The sequence below is a fragment of the Puntigrus tetrazona genome, chromosome 10 (assembly GCF_018831695.1).
Source record: "Puntigrus tetrazona isolate hp1 chromosome 10, ASM1883169v1, whole genome shotgun sequence".
Lineage (NCBI taxonomy): Eukaryota > Metazoa > Chordata > Actinopteri > Cypriniformes > Cyprinidae > Puntigrus > Puntigrus tetrazona.
The window spans coordinates 1,709,517-1,732,729 of record NC_056708.1 but is presented as its reverse complement, the minus strand read 5'-3'; the positions used below and the strand labels follow the sequence as shown (position 1 = coordinate 1,732,729).

The following is a 23,213-nucleotide window of genomic DNA, read 5'->3' as shown; positions in this document are numbered from 1 at the left end:
TTTACCTATTCTTTCGTCCAGGGTTTCACAGTTTTCTCTCTCTTGAACTGTGGCTATGGTATATCACTCAGGTTTAAATGAAAATATTAAGAGCGTATGGCTATATCCGAGAGCCATATGGAAGCACTTTGTATTCTTAGTTATGCCCTGTCGGGTTTAGTGTAAGAGGCAGCTACAATATGCACTGCGTCGTGATGTCGGGTCTCCCATCAGCATGCCGTTTTATTCATTAATGCCACCTCCAAGCCATCCATACAGACAGCGCTTAATCTTTTTCTGGACAAAAGCGAAATTATCAATATCGAAGAAAACGTATGTTTGAAGAATACCGGAAGCGTTCTTTAAAACCCCGCTCAACCTGGTAAGCGAAAAGCACCGAAAGCCAACCAGGATATGAAATACTATCTTAAGCAGCAGACATGGATCCAGAGGAGCTAGATTTCAGCTCGAGCCTCGCAGACTTATTCCAAGCAACATCAGATCCGTCCTACAGCCTGTGCTTCCTTCCAGGTGACTGGCAACCAAAGCTTCTCCCTTCACCTATAAGCTCCTGTAAGCCCGAGTGGGAAAGATTTCTGCGCTGCAACAATGCCGCCTTTGTCTTGCACCAACACTCTACCTACCAGCCAACTCTTTGATTGCAAGCCAAGACAAACCACTGCGTTGGGTTACAGTTCTTGTAGCCAAACACCGCGCTTGTGTTTAATATACTACGGTCTTTCTGCATTTCGCTTCCCGTCAATCAAAGCGGCGAGACTCGTAGGGTTTGGCCATTACTTCATTATATAGGAAAAGAAAAGAGCGTGTTTATTATGATCGGAAAATTATCCAGACGCATAACGGCCGATGGTGAGATAAGGCAGGTGTGCTTCCAGAAAAGGGGGAAGAGTTCGCCGGCTTTAGCGCCTCTGTCAGTGGTGAGGTTATGAATCCTTTAATCCCCCAATTTTCAAAAGGTCACACGCTGATTTCAAGGATTGCATGAGAGAGAAAGATGTGACTGGGACGTGGGTTTGAAAAACGGATTTTAAACACGAGACGGTACGAGGTTTGAGTTTATCCAAGGGATAACTCGTAAAATTCAGTAGAATTGATGCTTCAAGTTTTGCTCACAGCCAGGGATTCAAAATACAAACGCTTGATCTAAAGTGAAACATTTTTGTCACAGTACTTTGATATTGAAGTCAATTTTGTATATACACAGTTTACCAGGGACAAACATTTTAAAAGTGTTTTATTTTGCTAATCTTAGTGATCCTAACGAATCTAGGTCATATAATTAATCACAACAAATTAGTACATTACCGTTCAAATGTTTGGGGTGACTTTAAATACTGCATAATCAACTAATTTATTGGCAATTTAAAAAAAAAATCGTTTCTATTTGCACAGATTTTAAAATGAGCTTTATTTCTGGATTTCGAGCATCATCACTCCAGTCTTCAGTGCCACATGATAGTTTAGAAATCATTTTAATATACTGATTTACTGCGCAAGAAACATTTCTGATTATAATCAATGCTGAAAACAGTTGTGCTGCTTCATACATTTATACCCATAAGAACAGAATTTATTCGAAACAGAAATCTTTTGTAACATTATAAATGCCTATGCTATAAAAGTTGATCAATTTTAATGCATTCTAAAGTATCAGAATTATTAAAAGAAATATAAAAACAAATCTTACTGATCCCAAACGTTAAAACAGCAATGTACGTGCTCATACCTATTTTTAAATTTTGATTATGTTTATTGTAATGTTAACTACGAACACTAAGTTTATTCAAATCTCACAATATATACTTTTTTCACGGTCTACATTATAACAATACGATGCATAAATTGACGTTTAGCATTTATTTTGACAAAACAGCTTAGAATTTATCAGCTGTGACATGAAAATGAATCACTGCTTTAACGAGAACGGCAAAGCGGACCTGGAAGTGGTTTCTTTCTTTTTTTTGGGAAAGCGTTGGCCCAGCAAACGGTTTAGAAAAATCAACTACTAAGCATTTATACCTCAGTCAGCTTTACTTTTCCCCGTCCAAAAATCCTCCGCCTTATTAAATCTGAAAAGAACTGACCCTTGACTATATTTAACAGCTTATACTTTTAAGTACTTATTTGTGGTACCATAAAACTATGCTATTCTTTTTCGGGGGATTCATCAAACTCGTCGGTTTCCAAATTTTCCAACCAACCCCCGAGCAGCGTCTCTGTTTTTGCAATTAACAGAATGAATGCAAGGACGTGAAGCGTCGCTGGGCACCGGTCAAAGTCAACAACGGCTCTCGAAGAAACGCCGCAGTGCCAGCTTCCAGATCAAACTGACTCCAGCATGTTTACAATTAATTTCTCTGATGTAAGACAGAAAACGATACGGTCTCAAGAGGGCCGCTGCTGGGGTTGCCAGGTTGGCAGGAGGGAGCCGTTTTCTCCAGTAATTTGATTTGTGAGCCAGATACGCGCTTCACCTTGAGGGACCTGGCTGCGTCCACTGAAGCGGCTCCAGTGAGGACGAGGAGCAACTGTGCCGCGGTTCTGGTTGACTGCAGGTGTCACTGGTCTTTAGCCACATCGGTTATCAGAGGTCCGGTCAAGCAGACAGCCCGCTGAGATCACACCGTGGTGAAACTTGTGGGATTCATGCATTTCCACTTTGTGCTCCCCTTGGTTTTTAATCTACGATTTACCATAAAACTTACATCAGTAGCATTAGCCATTTACACAACTAAAACCTGCTACAACAAGATTCATATTTAGTCACATTTTATATATTAGTGGCTTTAAATACTATGTACTTACAACAGAGAAGTAGTACGATGTACTTATTGCGTTCATAATGTATTGCAAAATTCTCCTGCTGCTATTGAGGTGGGATGGGGTCTGAAAAATTAGTTACGGATGTAATTACATGTAGTTATTTTTAAAAATACCTAAAAGTTCAATGAAAAAACGTGTGTGTGGGTCGAAAACATCCAGATGTTCGCATCAATATAAATTTACAAAAGTCATTTAATATGTTAGATGCAAGTAAAGCATCTACTTTTTAAGTTTTTGAAAAATAAAATGTCAAAATTATTTTGGCATAAATAATGTGTTACACTGACTGAGAGTGTAACTTTATTTTAACCAAAAATGTTGTCATTTTCTTCTCCGAAAAAGTAGACACCTAGGTTTTGCCCAATAGATATTTTTAACTCTTTTAAAACACATTAAAATGTTAAGTTATCCCTTAAAATATATAAAAGTATAAGGGATGATTTAACATTGTACTGTGTTTTAAAAGAGTTAAAAAATAAATCAACTGGGCAAAACCTAGGATAGTAGCAAATTTAAATTAACACTAAAGTAAATTATATTTACTAAAACAAAGACTAACTATGAAAGTTCATATTTTTACTGGATTAGCAAATAAATAAATAAATAAATAAATAAATAAATATATATATATATATATATATATATATATATATATATATATATATATATATATATATATATATATATATATATATATATATATATATATATATATATATATACACACACACACACATATATACATTTGGTACTCGTTAGAAGAACAAAAGTATTTTAGCAGTCCGTTGTTAGTGAAGTTACCTAACAAGCTGATTGTAATAAGTTGTTGCATAAAGGTCAAGGTTTTTTTATAGCACTGATCATGTCTTTTTTTAAGGAGAGCCTCTCTTATAAGCCTGGAGTTAAGATGATGTGTCAAGTTCAAAACACAAACTTTAACAAATGGTTCTTAAGGGCTTTAAACCACTGCAAATGGATAAAATCCGTAATAATGCTTCCTCCATTGAAAACGTCCATGCCCCGCTGTCCTCTCACACCAAAATCCACTTACATATTGGTCCAGAGCTGTTTTGGGACTGTGCATATTTCTCTCCTAAATCAATTGACTTTTTTCGCTAGATGAAGCAAAACTGTGGATTATGAACTGCAACTGACTGGAAAAAGATTAGTTCAGAGCAGGCATTGAAAATGAGTGGCCATATAGAAACAATAACCTAATAAAACATCAATAAGGGTTCAAACCATCAAACAAGCAGAAATATCAAAACGTGTTAGCTTGCATAAAGCCGTCGTATTAACCGGAACAGGAAAAACAGAACAGGCTGCAGCCCACTTCGGGGAACACATAAAACATTTCGTGACACTGATGCACGAGGAACTCATCCCCATCCCTGGAGAGAAAGCGTCAGTAGAGCAACAGAGCCTTCTGCTGGACGGCGCTTTAACTGCTCCATCGCATTACTACAGCTGGGGTTAGCGGCTAGCACTTCGAAACACCACGATCAGCTGGTTGAGGTACGTCGGAGCTAAACAATTCAGAAGCCGAATCGGGATGAAATCAGAAGAATCATGAATGGCATACCTCCTGGAAGTCTTCTTCAGCGTGTCCGGATTGGACCTCTTCTCATCCGTCTTGTCTTTCTTTAGTTTCTGTGAGATGTTCTCTCGGATCCTCTCCCTCTCTGATTCCCGATCGCCGTCGTCCTCCGAATCGTCATCTCCGTCCTGAAGCAGACAGCAGACACGGACTCACCTCACAGCACGACATCCTTTAGAAATCACTGAAATGAACAGAGATCGAGGAGAACCTACCTCTAGTTCATCTCCGCCGCTTTGGTTCCTTTACGTACAAAACAACAAAAAGAGAGTTTTAGCCGTTTTACTTTAACTATGGATTACGTATCTGTCCAAGATAGGAGAGCGAGGTTTTTTCCCGACCTGTCAACGACGGGAACAGAGCTTAACTTGGGATCGTCCTTCAGCAGGTCATGACTGCTTTTGCTTTTTCCTTTCATGGTCTACAAGGACAAACGAAATGGTGTTTTCACGCAATTTAACAATCAACGAATCACCTGGACAGAAAGCTACCTGGCTGACTTGATTGACCATCTCCTCATCTTCCTCGGCCTCCTCGCCAAACGACAACAAGTTGAAATTCCTACAGAAAAACCCTCCCGGTTAACATCGCATTACGGAAACATTTCTGTACAGCATCAAAACAGGAAGTTAAAACGTTTTTAGAAACATAAAGGGTGAAGAAATATTTATTTTCTGTAAACCTATGCGCAATTATTGTTCGTCTGCAGCTCTGAAAAGTTCATGTTCAGTCAATTCATGAATTATAGTGGCGTTTGCAATAACCACAATAATGCCACGGGTGACTTTCAGCAATAAAAACCGATAAAATCAAATCAAATATCAATATTTTCACTGGTATCAAATATTCTTCAAATAAGCCTTTACTTAAGTACATAAATTATTTTGAATATATAAAAAGAGAAATTATAAACTATGCTAAATAATTTTATATTAAAAATTCTTGTCAGTTGAAATAAATTAATTCAAGAATTTGCCATTAAATAATTTACAATTGTAATAAATACTGCAAGAGTATAACAACAATATTAAAATTACATTTAAGTTCTGTTGATTTTAATAAGCATTCTGATTAAAAACCACTGGAATCGTAAAAAGAAATAAGTCTAAATGGGATATAATATATTCATATATCAACTCTAACTTTCGGTTTACAAGAAGCTTGAAACAAGCAGCAGAAATATCAAAAATATTAAATATCATTAAAATACATAACTTATGTGGTCTTCAAATGTCATACTACAAGGACAGTTTGAGTTAAAAAAAAACGCCGGAACACTTTACTACATCTACGTTATATGCATAATGAACGCTTGTATTGCGTTGACCAATGAATAAATAAAGTAAGAGCGCAAGCGTGCCGTACTTTGTTGCTTTGGACTGCGATTTCTTCCCTTCTTCTTTGTTCTTCTCTTTTTTAGCTTTAATTTCACGTGGAACGATGTCGTCGAAGGCAGAATGTAAGACCTGCGCAAAACCAACGACTCCGTATGAAAACAAAGGTCGATCACATTCAAATCCAGTACCTGAGGGGACTGAACTAACCTCCGTGGATCGGATTTTGTGCGGGTTGAGCGGGCGTTCATCTCGGTCACAGTCCACCTCCGCTAGCCTGAGCATGTTATACACCGTGTCTCCTGTGACCTGCAGCCAGAGCACAACACACACAAACAATGAATAAACCAAATAATAAATAATAACAGAGACATGTATGTTGATCCAGCCACCCGTTCCTATCAAAACGCTTGCTTTGGAACGGGAAAGAAAATCAAACCTGATCTGAAGTTTTTTAGGACGGATGGAAGCTATGCGCCTTTACTTTTTAAATTTAATTTAATTATTAATTACATTTTTTAAATTTATCTCATCAAGCATACAGTAATAATGCTAAATATTATCACAATCTAAAATAATAGTTTTCGATTTAAATTTATTTAAAAAACAGTTTATTCCTGTGATCAACGCTGAATTTTCTGCATCATTAGTCTTCAGTGATCCTTCACAAATCGTTATATTATTACGCTGATATGATGCTCAAGAAACATTTTTTATTATCGTCATCAATGTTGCAAACACTTGTGCCGATTCATATTTTTCTGGAAGCGGCTCTGCTCTTTTTTGCAGGATTCTCTAATTGCGAAAGAGCAGCATTTATGCGATACAGAAATCTGTTGCAGCATTATAAAGATTTTTAATGCAATTTTTCTTTCGTTCGTTTTGCGGAAAACCCTGGCCTGTTCTCATGTAAACGGCTCAGGAAATATTCTTCACCTTTCCGAAAATGGTGTGCTTGTTGTTGAGCTCGTCGGCGCGTCCGAGAGTAAAGAAGAACTGGCTCCCGTTATCATGAGGTCCCGCGTTCGCCATAGCGACCAAACCTCTCCGATTGAAGCGCAATCTGGAGTGAAACTCATCCTGCAATCGGAAAAAACGGACGGTTGAATACAGTAACTTTTCTGCACGTTCTTATACATACGCCAAATGCGAATACCTTGAAAGGGCGACCGTAGATGGACTCCCCTCCCATCCCGGAGCCTGTGGGATCTCCTCCTTGAACGATGAATTCTGGCACCACGCGATGAAAAACTGTGCCATCGTAGTAACCTGCGAAACAGAGGGACACGTTTATGATGAGTAATCACAGTATTTCACTTAAAAACATGAGATCATGACAAGTGCCTCGTCTTGCTGACGCCACCTACCCTCCATACAGAGCTGAGTGAAGTTTCTACATGCCTTGGGCGCTTCCTTAGACCAGAGCTCTATATCAATATCACCCGCGGAGGTCTTCAGCAAGACCTGTGAGAAAACAGCAGTGCGTCGTTACACAGATGCAGTTGCTTTTGTGCTTTAAGAAGGCTTAAAACTTAAAATAAAGAAATATGCGTGGCAAAAATTGCTCAAATTACGCAATAAAGCTTAATGTATGATATCTGATAAGCCCATTTCTAAGGCCTCTAAGGTATTAACAAAGTCGGCTGCTAAATGCCATTTGACTGATAGTTCATAACTAGGTCTTTTTGTATAATTATAAAAATATCCACCTTAAGGTCAAGGTTTGTGTGTCTTTTAAGTAAATATAAATAACGTTATTACTGTTAAGACAAACATTTACTGAACTGCAATTCAGGTTTCCTTTATCAGCCATACTATAATTCATAATATACTTTTTTGTTGAAATGTGAGTGTATTAATTAATACATTGCATTAAATATTTTGCCCCCACAAGAAAAGATTATAAAACTAAGCATTGAAATATCCCTTTAGTCATAAACATTACAAGCTATCAGAATTTCATCTTTTAGACTGTTAAAATACACACATATGCAAACGGTAATTTTTTTTACTAATCTATTATTGTGTATTAGGCACAAAACTAATAACACAAACATATGTTAAATGTAATAGAAGTTGTTTAAAAAAGAACAATGTTGCAGGCCAACCCTTACTTAAGATACAAAAAGAATAATCGGGCGAAGATTATATCAGCTGATTAACGTTATATTTCGATATTTTTCATGAATATGAGTTTGAAACTCACCTTTCCATTCGTTGGTGGCTCTTGAATATATATGTTGCTCATCTTTAAGGCGTATTATTTGGGTATATTTCCCTCAAAGCTAGTTGATAACAAAAGTGCAAACTATAAGCAGATATTACAAGAACATAATAAGCACATCCAGCAGATAGAAACTATTTTCTTAAGTGATGTTTACAAGCGAAATCATGTCACGCCGCCAGAGAATCATTTCCTCGCCGCTGCGGCGTTTCCTCGGCATTACCGCCCTCTACCGTAACGGAGAATGATGGCTTAAATAATAACTTATTCTATCAAAGACTATTATTAGAAGACGTAGAATTCAAGTAAATGATAATAAACGTTTTCCTATCTTCGGCGTGTGATTTTAAATATGTAAAATCTGAATATACGAATATAATTCCGTCTTCTGAAGTAGTTGTTGATTGCCTCGTGAGGTGACACGTGTTACTTTTCTCCGCGCTGGCGAGGATGAACCAACCACAACCGATTGTAATTACAGCGGTTTCTTCAGTGAGTTATATCACATATAACATTCAGCTTTCATTACATATCACATATAACGCGGCCTTAAAAATCTGTATAAATCAAGACTAATTTGTACTTTTAGTTTTAGTTGTTATATCTGCTGGGTGGAATCGATGAACAGCTCTCTAAGCGGAACCACAGCGAATTCCACGTTTCCAGTCGGAGTCTTTTACCAAACGGGTCGGTTTCACGTTTTGAAAAGCGGCGGAGCAAAAACAAACGAGTTGTTTTGTTTTGCTCCTTTGTAATTTAGTTTAACATACAACCGGTGGTATCATGGCTGTCCCAGGTATGCGTTTGCAGGGATTAATAAGTTATCCGTTCGTTTGGGTGAATGTTTTTGATGCGCCCCTTCTGGAATATTCTAGGAAGCGTCCTTCACTTGATTAGTGTCTTCGCTCGTCAACAACAATCAGACACATACTCGCGTGTTTCAGATGTTATATCTTACACTTAGTTGTAGGTAACTGTTAACCGATTTGTAAGATATAATGTGAACAATGTTTGGTATAAATCAACCTGCTCGATGTTTTATAAATCAAATAGTGAGATAAAATCTCCGTCTTTTTCAGATACGTATTAAATAGCCAACAGCTAGTGGACGTTTTATAATGCGTGGTCAGGATTTCACGTCCTAAAGCGATTGTATGTTTGTGTTTTTCTTTAAACAGGTCCAAACAAAGACAACATAAGAGCAGGCTGCAAAAGATGTGGATACCGTGAGTCTATCTAAATTGTCTTGTCTTCATCAGTTTTTTCTCTCTTTTTTGCATTAATCTGTCTATATATTTGTCCTGTTTATCTATCTGTTTGTCTGTCTTCTTTCTAGATGTATCCATCACGGCCTTTTATCCGTGCGATAACGATCCTTTCTCTGTTTTTCATCATTCATTGTTTCCTTCAGCTGGTCATTTGACTTTTGAATGTCGTAACTTTGTCCGCGTGGATCCGAGGAAGGACATCGTTTTGGATGTGAGCAGCACCAGCAGTGAGGAGAGTGAAGAAGAGGAGCAGGAAGCTGTCAGCAAAGAGAAGATCTTCGGCAGCAGCCATTCAAAAGGTGCTGACTTTTGTGCATGCGTGTATATTATTGAAATTGTTGTAACGTTTCAAATGTTTCAATTCGTAACAGTCTTGAGAATATCGTCGATAATGATGGTTTTGTCACTGAAACGCAGGCTCTCACGAAGATTCCAGAAAAGAAAAACATAAAAAGAAAAGCAAAGACAGATCCCATCGAAAGGCCAAAAAGAGGTACGCGTGCGATCAAATATAAAAGCTATTTGTAAATGCAGGTTTTAGAGCTTTTATGTCTCGTTATTGCCCTGTTATTCATATGATTTCATGCCCTCAGGTCTTTTTCGTCAAGTGATGATGATGAGGAGGAAGTGAGCAAGAAGAAGAAAAAACACAAGAGCCACAAAAAGAAAGGGAAAAAGGAGAAAAGAGAGAAAGAAAAGAAACACAAGAGAAAACAGAAGAAAGACACGGACTCTTCCTCATCTGACAGCTCTACTGGATCTTCAGACACTGACTGAAGCAGGACCACAGAATCACAGCAAAAATAACCACAACATACCTTCTGTCGGAGCCATTTGTACATAACACCTTTATACTCTAGAAATAAATTTTGTCTTTTATATTTACCTCTGAGAGTGTGCGTGATGTTTTAGTTTTTAATAGAACTAATACGAATTCATTTCAAACGATCCTTTACGTAGATGCAGTACGTTTACGAAGATTGTGAACTGAAAAAACGACATTTATTGTACAATTCGGCGTCGTGGGCAATAGTTTTTGCCTTTTAACTCCTAATCAGTAAATGGTCAAGTGGGAAAAATGTAATGCGATCATTACACAAAAACATCAGACCGCAGAACGGCACAAAAGCCAATGCTCGTCATATCTTTCTGTTACTCACAGTACGTAGTTAAGTCTTTCTGCTCATATCTAATAGCGATATATACATATTTAACCCAAAGAGCAGATAGAGTAGAGATTAAAGTTGATGTAAATTGCTCATTCATATTTTCCTAGACGTTTAAATGCTTTATTGTCGCTCTGACGCCGAGGGTGGAGCAGCTGCGATTGCCCAAGATCTGAGTTTAGCCACTTAGACTTTGTCAGGAACGGGGAACCAACACCCCACGTACGCACAAGACAAAGCTCTTTTCCGTGCTTGCCCATTCAGTTTTGGAATAAGTTTGCTGATTTTACCACACATGGGTTCCTGATGACTTGATTATGTAAAAATGCATGAAAATGCAATCCATAAACGGGCTTGCTCGAACAAACCTATTCAATGAAAGAAGAGATGTCCAGAAGAAACAAAGAAGATATGCATCTCATAATTGCATGTTACACAAGCGCACGTATATCTATTCTGCTTTATTAATTATTAATTGTTTTATTTGAAGTATTTCATTGTCTTTAATGTGGTATAAACAGGTGTCTACTAGCAGTGTGTCCTGCGTGGTTAAATGTACAGCCATAAAAAGGCAGGTAGTTACTATATTCATGGCAACAGCGTTTTACTTTGCTAGCAATAAATCAATTCTGCGTCTCATACTGCTGAGCAAACAAAATCCATGTCAGATATCACGTATTCTTTAATTAAAGAAATAGCGGTATCCATGTTTTCTGTTGTTTTATTGGGGCTTTTGTCAAAGCACTATTCTACAACAGCTAAATATTCACTTGAAGCCATAAAGTTCATATATATGCGCTGTAAATGTATTCTTATCAATTAGTTTGACGGACATGAGAGGTTTAGCAGAAAATCGAATCAAGGTGTGAAAGCAAATAGCAGCGGCTTCTTGGAAAAAGACATTTGTGTCTATTTATAATCATTAGCTACAGCTTGCCTTACTGGACTTTGAGCCTATAAGAAGTGCAGTAAATATTTTGACAATAAAAAGCATTTCTGTGCATTTCCAAGGGTGGGTCTGAACGCGTGGCGTTTCAAAAACTATATAATCTCGGCTCATTGCGGGCATGTTTCAGTGCATAGTGGAGTATCCCGACTCAACCGAGAGAAAAACAAGGGGATAGCTGCAATTAAATATTATATACTTTTTGGTAAGCTTTTTTAAAATAACTAATATATACATATTTCCAATTCTATGGCTGATTATAGGTTTAAAAATTGCTTTGGGAAAATGGAAAATGAATAGATAAATGTTCCTGACCTAAATGTCTTTAGCTGTCACAGATCATGGAGATCACATCTCAACCTGCTGCTTTTGAACCCCGAGACTTTCACTCAGGTTTAATGAGCTGCTGTGACGACATGGGTGTATGTGAGTGATCCCAAGGGCGCTCAGCATGTTGCAAGCATATGGATTTACTTTGAAATCAATCGTATCGTTTTTTTAGGTTGCTGCGGTTTCTTCTGCCTCCCTTGTTTGGGCTGCTCCATCGCCAGCGACATGAATGAGTGCTGCTTATGCGGTTTAGGCATGCCCATCCGGAGCGTGTACAGGACTAAATACAACATACAGGTTAGGATGGGTCTGTCCACCGTTCGTAAATATATAGACGGGGTCTTTTATTTACGGTTTTGTTTCGTTTTGATCTCCAGGGATCCATGTGTAATGACTGGATGGTGGCGAACTGCTGCTTCAGTTGTGCAGCCTGTCAGCTGAAGAGAGACCTCAAAATAAGGAAGAGCAATGGAACGCTGAAACCCTGAGAAGGGAAAAACGGTCCTTACTCGCTGCTCGAAAGAATTAAAGTTAATCATTTGAAACGTAATGGAAATGTCTTTGCCGTCATAAGTACCATAAATTCAAAACTTAAAGATTCTGGTCAGTAAGCTATTGGTTTGTTATTGTCAAAATGAAGTGAATTTTTACTTAAATAATCTGCCAATGGGATTTCTGTTTGAAATTAAGATTATTTTGCTTGTTCTTAAGCAAAAAAGTCACTTCATTTTGACAATATTTTTTTACCTGCCTGGAAAATCCTTTTTTTTGTTGTTTTTTTATTTTGGCTGGAAACGAGACAAAAAAATCTGGGCTAAAAAAGCATTTATTGCGGTGAAATACATGTTTTCAAATAACTTGGTTGGGAAGAGAAAATGGTGTGATATAAGTATATTGTCAGTGTGGTTTGTTGGTTGTGTTTTGAAACATAGTAAGTAAAATGTAAAAGAAAAGTGAAATTACGGATGAAGAAAGAACTTCAGTGCAGTGCTACAGTACTTCAGTTCTTAACTTAAAACAATGTATTCTTTGTAAATTACGGCTGCGTTCATTTTCTTAATATCTACTTCAAACACAATTAAACATTTTGCAGGCACTGCGTAGTATTGCCATGCCATTTGTCCTGCCTGTACGTCTTATGAATAAAGAAACAACCTTTTTTGCTAACATGGGATTCGGTGTTCGTTACATATTTCCGAGTGAAGTTGGATAGCATCGATGAACAGCTATCACGTTCAATCACGTTATTTAAAGTTCAAATAATTCCTCCTATTCTAATTTATAGCGCTGTTGATAGGTGGACATCCTTGAGACTGTAAACGATGTGGCGCTTTAAAAAAAAATAACACGTTCAAAAAATATCACCATACTAAGTGCAAATAGCATTTTCTGCTATGCTACTTATTGCAAGTGGCAATTATCTGCACCTGAAGCTCTGAAGTACATTATAAAACAGAATGCAACTTATTGAGCGTTAATGTTCATTCATTATTAAATAGATGGTTGACATCATTATCGGGACAATAAAGCAATAAAGCCCTCCCTACACCTTACTCAACACTTTATTTATTAATATAAAGGCTTATTTATTTAATATAATGTGATTTACGTGATTGAAAATATGGATTTGAATCTACGTCAGTGGCATCAAAATATGATCGGCATACATTTTACCCGCTCCACTGAAACCGATATCAAGCAGTCATCTTTCTGTAATGATGACTATCCCAATCACACGTTGGTGGGCGGAGCTAGCGTATTTAGCCGCTGCCAACAAGGCGGGCTTTTCCCCCTAAGTGCAAATAAACGCTCCGATTTCTTTTTTCTGCACAAAAGGAGCATAAACGTTAAGGTCCTCAGAGGCTGACCTAAGACGAAGTTAAAGATCTTCTGTTACAGGAAGCTGTTTTTCAGTAATGGCAGATTCAGAGCCTATTTAGTTTAGCGAACGACATATTCCAGGGTCCCGTTTATGATGGGGCCCCTCTATGACCGTACACGATGGAGAAAGGCTAGCTACGTTTTGATTGGATCTTGGTGGACTAACACAAACAAATGTCTAACAGCCACAGATAAGACTGCTAGGACCCAGAAGGAAGGACAGAACCTTTCATTGGTCCATACGCGCTTTCTTATCTTCATTTCGAAACCTGCTAGGGTTTAGCCTGTGACAACCATCCTTGAAATGTCAACTACTTGCTGAAGTCCGATCTAACTCAGTCTGACCTATATGCGCAGGTGTATGCTGGGGTCTCATTCTATCGTTTGTGGCATATCTGCTTTGGTTAATTAGAGTTAAGCCAGTATGCATTTGTAGCCGAGGCTCACATAGTCATAATCACAGGCCACTAGTGTTAAGCCGGTCGGCATTGGTAGCCCAGGCTCACACGGAAACTAAAACTCTTTAAAGCTAGATCTTTGTTTTATAAAATGTAATGCATATCTTGGCCTTTGTCAGTTGTTGTTAGATGTTGATATCAGCGTGTATACTGCGCCGAGGAATTCTCGGATGCTGCTATTTAGATATGGAAATAAGCGTTTCTTTTCCGGCATGCTCATAAGCAGTAGACCAATCAGAGCAGAGCATAGCTCTTGGAAATCCTTGATCGAATCAGTTCTGGGGATTTCAATAGGCTTTATAGAGTGGGAGATATCCACATCTCTAATCTTTGCCTGAAAAACACTTTAAATGTGGTTTATCTTCAATGTTAGAGGTTTCTGTCACAACATAGCACACAGATACATCAAATACATATACACAGCACACAAAGATATATTTTTATATATCTTTTATTTTGCATGTGATTAGTAGCAAAATCATTTCGCAGCACTGTTTCTTAAATATCTTAGCGAATTAGTTTTTGTATTCAGTGTTTTTTAAAAAATATACGTAGACACATTAACATCAGACAAAATACTAAAACTGTGTTGTAACTGGTTTTTGCTGTGACCTCATTTGTCGTTAAAGCTGACCCGGCAAATCTGGGCCAGGTTGAATGCAGTAATTAGGCTTCATTGGGCGATGTCTGACTGTGACGTGTTTACTTTATATATCCGTTATTGTGCAATTTTTTATTGCTAACTGCCAACGATATTTCCAAGTTATGCCAGGAAATTCTTCGAATGGAAGCTGATTGATCTTTTGAAGTTTTGCAATGAGCATTTACCAATACGTTTATCTCTTTATTTACTTTTTTCGAGAATATTTACACGCAGCTGGGTAGATTACTTGAAAATTGTACTAAAAAAAAAACAAATTGACAAAAATTAATCCATTTTTGTAATTAAAAAGTAATCCATTACATTACGCATTTAAGGTAATGTAATCAGACCGCTTTATGATTACTTTCAGATTACTTTTACAATCATATTGATCTGAATTGGGTAATATTGAATATAGAAATGCAAAGAGAAAGAAAAATGCATTACATTTGTTGTTATTAACAACATAAAGTTGTCCCAAACGGATCACGTGAATAAATTAAGTATATTCAAGAAAACATTTATTATAAATTGCACTAATATTTTCCAGTACGGTTAACTTTAACGACATGCATCGCTATCCTTGTAAAAGCAGAGGTTCAGAGGATGGCTGATGTGGAAGGTGTGACAGAAAACATAATATGTGGCTTTTAATCACTTAGTACTTTGGACTTGAAGGAAGTGCAATATATATTTCCGCAATAAATCTGTCAGTATAATGTTTTTATGATATTTACTGTATATTTTGAAGGGTGCGTCTGAATGTGTGACATCCCAACTGTATATAAAGACAATCTGTGCCAGTCTCAGCGGGGTAGAAAGGTTTCTTGACTCAACGACAAAACGAAGGTACGTATACACTTAAACATTACCTCGGTTTTCTATTAAAACTTGTATAAATTAGTTCAAATTTCCATCAGCTAAATGTTAAGCAGCATAACTGTAACTGTTTACTTCTAGATCATGGAGGTCACATCTCAGCCGGCTCCATTTGCTCCCAGAGACTTCCACACAGGCCTGACGAGCTGCTGTGAAGACACGAGCGTATGCAAGTGATTCCACTCAAAACACGCACGTCTAAATTACTTTGAAGTGTCCTTAAAATGACTTTAACGTCAGTCATTTATTTCATTAGGTTGTTATGGCTGCTTCTGCCTCCCTTGTTTGGGCTGCTCCATCGCCAGCGACATGAATGAGTGCTGCTTATGTGGTTTAGGCATGCCCATCCGGAGCGTGTACAGGACTAAATACAACATACAGGTTAGGATGGGTCTGTCCGTCTATGAAACACTTCTGTCATTTCATAATTAGTTTAAGTATGCTGCCAAATGTACTGATAAGCATTTATGCTGATTTAAAATATGCATTTTAACTGAAACTTACGTGTCATGTATTTAAATATATTTGTAATGAAGAACATATATATATATATATATATATATATATATATATATATATATATATAATGAGAAATCTGACTGATATAATCTGTATAATTTAGTACAAGTACTTTTCATGTTAGCCAACATATCAAAATAATGCAAAAGAATATTAAAACTATTTATAGTGTACTAACCTATTATTGTAGCATTATTACATAGCGTGCATTTTAAAAGTGTACATAAGTTGTGTCACAGTCATTAAAGCATGTCTCTAAGCACACTTAAGTGTTTTTATATATATATATATATATATATATATATATATATATATATATATATATATATATATATATATATAAGTATAAGTATATATATATATATATATATATATATATATTATTATTATTATTTTTTTTTTTTTTTTTGTTTGTTATTTTTGTACGTTTTTTGGTAACACTTTAGAATAGGGAACTAGTATCTATTTAAAACTTTTTCCCTCGATAAATTAATAGTTAATGCAGTATTTTCTCATTTAGGTACTGGTTAGGATTAGGGATGTAGAACGAGGTCATGTACAATAAGGCATTAATTTCTGCTCAATTGCTACTAATAAATGTCTAATATTCTAGTAATATGCATGCTAACAAGCAACTTATTTATATAAGTATATTTTGACCTTTCTCTGCAGGGATCCATGTGCAATGACTTTTGCGTGGGTAACTTCTGCACGCCTTGTGCAGCCTGCCAGATGAAGAGAGACATTGACATTAGAAAACGTACAGGACAGTTCTGAGCAACCTTACAAGAAATAAAAGCCCTGAACGTAGTTTTTGCAAATTGTTCTATGTTCATTTAATCTTTCAGTCAATCTTCAGTACACTATCATCTAGTTCTTGATTATCGCCCTTTGGAACTAAATGAAAATCATATTATATATGCAAATACTTTAAACTTATCAACTTTATGGCTTCACATGCAGGCTGTTATGAGCATCACATTGATAACAGTTTTGTACCACGGCCGTCCTGTTACTCAGTATGGGCATGCTTCCAGATTATTTTTTTATTATAAAGGTGCAGTTAAATCAGTTTTTTTGGTTTTGTAGATTAGAAAGATCATTACATTGTAGACATGCAGTGGCGTGTTATTAGTAGTCATGTTATTGTCATGCAATAGCCTATATTGTCTTGTAAATGCCTTACTAGAGTAAAGCTTCATAAAGTCTTCCCAACGGAATAAATAAAATACAAAAATGTAGAAAAAATAGCCTCTGTGTTTTGAGTTTGTTGGTTATTGTTGCTGTTTATGGTGTTCTTCATATCCCGTCTTCTTTGATTCTCAAATCTTTCAATAATTTCATTAATAGACCAAATATCAGATAGATGCCAGATTTAGTTGCCAAATTATTCTTATTATCATAAATAAATTGGATTGAATATGTTTGATTCATATTACATGCGTAACGTACATGACCTATAATTGAATTATTTTCCCTTTTTTTGACGCCCTAAATGCTTCTTCTTCGCTTAATAAATCATCAGAATAAACCAAGCAAGGTTTTAGTGGTGAGGGAGAGCAGGATCCAAACCATCCACCAAAACCTACATCAAGGAACTAGGGGCTAGAAACAAGGAACAAGGAATAAGAAATGAAGAAACAGAACTAAAACACATCAACAGTTAGAGATCAGAGAATGAAAGACTACAAAACAAATTGAAAAAGTGAACCATGTTAATGTAGCTTAGATCCATATGAAATATAACAACGATAATACATTTACGTTTCTTAAAATGTCACTTTACCTCAGCAAACCGAGTAAATTATTCCAAAGAAGCAACTTATTTAATACAATATTCAGAGATTTTTTAATCAGAAACGCATTGGCAGACACCATTAGATTCTACTCTCTTCACACTTAAAGCATAGTTCAGCCAAACATGAAGATGTGTTGTTAATTTACTCATCCTCAGTCCAAGATGTAGGCGACTAGTCCAACAATAAAGAATTATTTTGAGGTGGAAAAAAACCATACGAAGGTATGTAGTGTAGTGTAACTAATTACTGTTGTCAGAAAGTAACGATATTACTTTTGTAGTATATATATTACATTGCCAAGCAAAATTAAATAAGAATAAGGATGAGAACAATCTCTGTATGGACTTCAATATGTGTTTGTTTGTTTTACGAAGCATGCAAAAACTGGTCTAGATTTTAGACTAGTCACAGTCGCAGCTTACTCCTAAAACAGCCGTGAAAGGGGAGGTGTTTTCACCATGTGACCAACTCTTTACCTCTTTCATCTTTCAGGACGATATAATGATTTCGTTACTTCCTCGACACGCTTTCAGTTGTCGTGTGTGGTGTCTCTCACAATGGCCCCCCACTTGAACGCCGATTGCCTGAAGAAGCTTTTTGAACCGTCTGGAAGTGTGTTTGTAGCCTTTTTGTTTTTGATTATTTTCCAGTTTGTGTTTAAAGTGGATTTCGAATGTCCCTGTGACCCTAAAAAAAACGTGCAAGTCTGCGCTCTTTACATGACTTTACCAGCCATCTCTCTTTGAGTCATAGCGATCATTACTGAAAAGGGCACGAGGAGTATTTTTTGCAGCAATGGAACAGCATCGACGTACAAGGGCATTGTTCTTATCATGTCAGTGCTTAAAGGACTATCTGTAGCGTGCCTGTGGATAATTACATTATTGGTGGACGGGGACTGGTATGCGTGTCTTGAGACAACTAACTATGACTTGCCTCCTTTTGAGCAAATCTTTTGCAAAAAGGACAGAACCTCTGTTGAAGAGGCAGAAATTCAAGTTCAAAAAAGTTTGTCATGTGTAAGTGCCCTCGTTATTCTTGGACAAAAAAAGAAATATTGTGGTATTGATATTTAATAATGTAACAATAATCACGTGCGTTATATTTGCTACGTTCTTTGACACTGTAACTTTGCGTGTTATCTCGCAATGAATTAACAAAGCCGTACTTTCTTTTTAAGGTGATCGTTTGAGGTGGTCCTTTGGATATTCGTGTCTATAAGACAGTCTCACTGCATGAAACCACTTGCATATCGGTATAACAAGTTTCTGCTGGAGGAGACGGAACTTTATGTGACAAAGGAATTGAAAAAAATGGCCAAAGACACGGCAACGGCGAGAGGAGAGGAACAAATACAAAATATCAAGACATTTTTAGACTTTAGGCTTCAGCCAGAGTGTGTCGTGTTTGCATCCTTGGAACCCGTTGCTGTCCAAACGTCAGAAAAGCTGCAGCTGGCCACTGTACAAAGCCACGTCCCAGAAACACAGTAACTGGAGGATTTGCGGCTTATAAACATTAAAGTCACGTGCGCGTGATTCCAAGGTGACACCATTTTTTTTGCTTTGCGTGCAACTTGCCAGGCCTCTGTAAATCTGCCTCTCTTTGCTGTTTCTTGTTTAGTGACCTGCAGCATTTTAAGTGCTATGTTAAGTGCTTCATGTTACCTCCACGCAGCCTTTGCTGCTGGCCTCCAGTCGCTACTTAAAACTCACTGCCAGTTTTCAAGACATGTGCGTTCAGCTTCTTGTAGCTCCCGTGATTTTTTTATTGGACTGACTGGTGAGATTGTGGACCTTAAAGAGACCCTTTTAGTCTTTTGACATTTGCATATAAATTACAGACCTGGACCCACATTCTACATTTTTAATGGCTCTAAATCACCAATGGTCCCCCCTACTATCACGAAGATGCTAAACAGACCCCCGTGCCAGGCACCAATGGCTTGACCAGAGACGTGGACTGGCTACATGATTGCAATACACAAATAAAGATGTTTTCTTTATTTTAGGCCATGATTTCACAGTTATAAATGTATCTCATATTTGCACGTGTAGTATGGATGTTCCCTTAACTCATAACCCTTTATTTGCATTAGTTAGACTCTACATTGAGGAGTAGATCTATCCACTGAGGCTTTCAGGTTGACAATCATGGCAGATTTGTGGCTGAGAGATTTAGCCTCATCAATGAGACAACTTGCTTAAAGAATACACAATACTGTGAACTATTTGTATGCAGGATAGCGCACTATACTCTATAGTATAGAACTAACTGTACATTAATTGAATGGTAGTTTTTTCTATTCCCATATTGATCATCGTGCATGCGGGGTGCCTGATTTCTGACATGGGTGCCATCAGTTATGCCACTTACTCAAGGAAAACCCATTTCAAATAAAAAAAGAGATTTGAATGACACGGTTTGGATGAAATGATGGCAAAGGGTGCAAGCCGGTGAATAACATTGCTCACAGATGACTTATGAATGTGGAAACATCTCCCACTACAGACTGGAAACTCTCAGATGCAAAACAACTAAGTGCTATAAGCAGCTATAAGCATTAGAGCTGAATTGGTGATGGGACTAAGTAGTTATAGTGTTAGGGGTTGAAGAAGTGACTTCACTTCCACTTTAAGGTAACGTTTTGCCAACCTTAGACTATGGAAAATGACAGTCAAGGGGCTTAAAAAAATTCAGAATAAGGTCATGTAGAATAAGGCATTAGTATGTGCTTAATTACTACTAATAAATGCCTAATATTACTGATATGCATGCTAATAAGCAACTAGTTAAGAGACTAGAAATTCATCTGTATATTTTGACCTTTCTCTGCAGGGATCCATGTGCAATGACTTTTGCGTGGGTAACTTCCGCACGCCTTGTGCAGCCTGCCAGATGAAGAGAGACATTGACATTAGAAAACGTACAGGACAGTTCTGAGCAACCTTACAAGAAACAAAAGCCCTGAACGTAGTTGCTCTGCGTTTTTGTAAATTGCTTTATGTTCATTTAATCATATAGCACTTGATTATCGCTCCCTTTGGAACTAAATGAAAATCATATTATATGTGCAAATACTTTAAACTTATCAACTTAAAGCACACATTTTAACGGTTTTGTACCACGGCCATCCTGTTACTCAGAATGGGCATGCTTCCAAATAATTTCTTTATTATAAAGGCACAATGACACAAAATCACAACGATTCATTGATTATCTAAGCCTTCCCGATTTAACAAATAAAATGCAAAAATAGTCTTTTTGAAGAGATATGATTGAGCTCCATGTTTCTCCGTGCTAGGAAAACCTCTTTTTGCAGCATCATTGCTCCTCCTTCAGCGAGAGACCCAGAACAGTGTGCTCCATATTGCATTTCTCTATAAGTTCAGACTCCTCCAGTCTTCTGAACTCAAGTCCATCTTACTCCAGTCAGTCCACAGCAGGTGGCACTGTATTATCTTTCATGCCATGATGTGAGAGTTGAATCTGAACAAACTGGATCCTTAAGGGCCGTCCTACAGAGTTTAGCTCCTACCCCAGTCAGACAAACCGGAAACCAGCTAATCAAGCTCTTACTAGACTAACTAGAAACTGTGACAGTTGTGTTAAGGCGTATCGCTGAGCCAGCCCGAGTACTAGCCGTGCTCACTCCCTCTGCTTCTTTTCCTGTTTGAGGGCTTTATAACCAGAGGCTTATATTGCCTTACCATGTGTTCTATCTCACTGTTCTGATTACCTTCCACGTGTATGATCTCTGCCTCTTTACCCCATTACCGATTCAATGACCTGCTCTTCTGTTCTGTTTGCCTGATTGGACCCAAGACCTGGTATAGACCCATTGCCTGTTTTATGACCACCGCCTTTTGGATTTCCCTTGAACTTGTGGATCTCTGCCTGCCTTAACATTTGTGTTTGTTGCCCTTGCAGTCTTCCCTATTGTTGTGGCATCATGTCTGGTGTAATGAGGAGTCAGAGACGGTCAGATCCATTTGCATGCTCTTTCATAAGGCTAGTCAAACAGGCTGGAGATCGTTAACAGAACAAGGATGTCAGAGGCAAAGACGTAATCAAATCGTAATCAGAGGCAAGCAGATAGTATCAGAGTCAAGGTAACAGGCAGCAAAAAAAATCAGGATAAACGAGAAACAGATTAGGGTCACAACAGGAAGACAATGATAATGGGGATAACGCTGAGAATTACCAGCCGGGGCCAGGATAAGAGAGTTTGGCTGCAGCTTAAAGAGCTGATCTAATGAGGTATACCTGGCAGGTAATCAGGACTGGGTGAGGGCATTATGGGAAATGCAGTTCTGAGGACTAGTACTCTGGAGAGGATTGCCTCCGATGGTTCATGGCATCTGGAATTTATTCTTATTAATTTTTAAGAAACTCAAATTTAAATATTGATCTTGGATTTTGACTTTCATGTGCTATACGCTCTAATAAACAAAGTTAAAATAAAAAAAACTAATAAATGTTTACTTTACATATAAAGAATCTAATATATATATATATATATATATATATATATATATATATATATATATATATATATATATATATATAGTTTCACTGTTTAAAATAATAGCAATAAAAAGAAGCTTTGCACTATATATTTTTTGTATTTTTTTGGAGACTGTGAAAACACATAAAGCCCATAATGCTGTTCAGAGCAGGCTATGAGAAGTGAATGATCTGTGCCACTAAAGTGAATTCATTCCTGTAAAAAAACCCTGAAACTCCAGTAGATCAGTTCTTTTGTCCTCACGAGTCATTATTGCTTGCTAAGCAAAGATGACACAACATGGGCTGGTTTATATGTAACATCAATGATTTAAATGCAATCAGATGAGTTTCAGTGGTGAGGGAGAGCAGGATCCAAACAAACCACCAAGACATACATCAAGGAACTAGGGGCTAAAACGAGGAATTAAACGAGGAAACAAAACTAAAACATTTTATAATAAACTAAACATATATAATATATTATAAAAAACATTTTATAATAAACAAGACCTGAAAATGAACATAACGAACCATGTGCCCACATACAGAGTGACCAAGCTGCCAACAATATGGAGAAAAAAACCTGAATCACAAGGAGAAACCGAAAGAAGGCAGAACCAAAGAGCGTGGAAAAACAACACTAATGCGATTTCGATTTTATACCACAGCCAAACACACAAGAAATTCACATTTTAGACACAAGACCGACAGTTATTTCTCTTTCACCTGTGAAAACAGTTCCAAACGAAGCCAAAGCAGAACATTTATGTATATGAATATGTGTTTGAACAAATCATTTGAGTCAATAATTAAACATAAATGAAAAACTTAAGAGCT

The 23,213-nt window shown here is 37.2% G+C and overlaps 4 protein-coding genes across 5 annotated transcripts in view; 3 read left to right on the top strand and 1 right to left on the bottom strand.

Moving 5' to 3' along the window:
- Window positions 1-8,202, bottom strand: part of cwc27 (CWC27 spliceosome associated cyclophilin) — a 35,383-nt gene extending 27,181 nt beyond the window's left edge. Inside the window, exons 1-10 of the mRNA XM_043250705.1 lie at window positions 7,961-8,202; window positions 7,122-7,218; window positions 6,911-7,023; window positions 6,691-6,834; window positions 5,965-6,063; window positions 5,786-5,886; window positions 4,912-4,981; window positions 4,762-4,841; window positions 4,636-4,663; window positions 4,406-4,548 (exon numbers count right to left, since the gene is read on the bottom strand). Coding sequence (XP_043106640.1) covers window positions 4,406-4,548; window positions 4,636-4,663; window positions 4,762-4,841; window positions 4,912-4,981; window positions 5,786-5,886; window positions 5,965-6,063; window positions 6,691-6,834; window positions 6,911-7,023; window positions 7,122-7,218; window positions 7,961-8,002 — 917 coding nt within the window. The 5' untranslated portion in view covers window positions 8,003-8,202. The remainder of the gene's footprint in view (window positions 1-4,405; window positions 4,549-4,635; window positions 4,664-4,761; window positions 4,842-4,911; window positions 4,982-5,785; window positions 5,887-5,964; window positions 6,064-6,690; window positions 6,835-6,910; window positions 7,024-7,121; window positions 7,219-7,960) is intronic.
- A 404-nt stretch (window positions 8,203-8,606) lies between these two features.
- Window positions 8,607-10,131, top strand: srek1ip1 (SREK1-interacting protein 1). Of its 2 annotated transcripts, none has more exons than XM_043250707.1 (5): window positions 8,607-8,774; window positions 9,157-9,204; window positions 9,390-9,545; window positions 9,664-9,739; window positions 9,840-10,131. In XM_043250707.1, exons 1-5 carry the CDS (start codon window positions 8,762-8,764, stop codon window positions 10,021-10,023), a joined length of 477 nt encoding a protein of 158 aa, XP_043106642.1. In that variant the 5' UTR covers window positions 8,607-8,761; the 3' UTR covers window positions 10,024-10,131. The 2 variants fall into 2 exon arrangements, with proteins under 2 accessions (XP_043106642.1, XP_043106641.1); XM_043250706.1 differs by lacking the exon at window positions 8,607-8,774 and adding an exon at window positions 8,814-8,944.
- A 1,279-nt stretch (window positions 10,132-11,410) lies between these two features.
- Window positions 11,411-12,855, top strand: LOC122352616 (placenta-specific gene 8 protein-like). Its single transcript, XM_043250088.1, has 4 exons — window positions 11,411-11,563; window positions 11,688-11,784; window positions 11,861-11,985; window positions 12,066-12,855. The coding sequence occupies exons 2-4, from the start codon at window positions 11,700-11,702 to the stop codon at window positions 12,174-12,176; spliced, it is 321 nt and encodes a 106-aa protein (XP_043106023.1). The 5' UTR covers window positions 11,411-11,563; window positions 11,688-11,699; the 3' UTR covers window positions 12,177-12,855.
- Window positions 12,856-15,389: 2,534 nt separating this feature from the next.
- plac8.2 (placenta associated 8, tandem duplicate 2) lies at window positions 15,390-17,318 on the top strand. Its single transcript, XM_043250058.1, has 4 exons — window positions 15,390-15,519; window positions 15,631-15,718; window positions 15,806-15,930; window positions 16,741-17,318. Exons 2-4 carry the CDS (start codon window positions 15,634-15,636, stop codon window positions 16,843-16,845), a joined length of 315 nt encoding a protein of 104 aa, XP_043105993.1. The 5' UTR covers window positions 15,390-15,519; window positions 15,631-15,633; the 3' UTR covers window positions 16,846-17,318.
- The last annotated feature ends 5,895 nt before the right edge of the window (window positions 17,319-23,213 follow it).

What these genes read in the sequence shown, in the direction of transcription:
- plac8.2 (XM_043250058.1), top strand. Translation starts at nt 15,634, where the DNA reads ATGGAGGTCACATCTCAGCCGGCTCCATTTGCTCCCAGAGACTTCCAC. An exon ending in CTGTGAAGACACGAGCGTAT is followed by an intron (nt 15,719 to 15,805) that starts GCAAGTGATTCC and finishes TTATTTCATTAG; the next exon opens with GTTGTTATGGCTGCTTCTGC. An exon ending in GGACTAAATACAACATACAG is followed by an intron (nt 15,931 to 16,740) that starts GTTAGGATGGGT and finishes CTTTCTCTGCAG; the next exon opens with GGATCCATGTGCAATGACTT.
- srek1ip1 (XM_043250706.1), top strand. Translation starts at nt 8,923, where the DNA reads ATGTTATATCTTACACTTAGTT. An exon ending in GTTATATCTTACACTTAGTT is followed by an intron (nt 8,945 to 9,156) that starts GTAGGTAACTGT and finishes TTCTTTAAACAG; the next exon opens with GTCCAAACAAAGACAACATA. An exon ending in CTGCAAAAGATGTGGATACC is followed by an intron (nt 9,205 to 9,389) that starts GTGAGTCTATCT and finishes TGTTTCCTTCAG; the next exon opens with CTGGTCATTTGACTTTTGAA.
- LOC122352616 (XM_043250088.1), top strand. Translation starts at nt 11,700, where the DNA reads ATGGAGATCACATCTCAACCTGCTGCTTTTGAACCCCGAGACTTTCAC. An exon ending in CTGTGACGACATGGGTGTAT is followed by an intron (nt 11,785 to 11,860) that starts GTGAGTGATCCC and finishes TCGTTTTTTTAG; the next exon opens with GTTGCTGCGGTTTCTTCTGC. An exon ending in GGACTAAATACAACATACAG is followed by an intron (nt 11,986 to 12,065) that starts GTTAGGATGGGT and finishes TTTGATCTCCAG; the next exon opens with GGATCCATGTGTAATGACTG.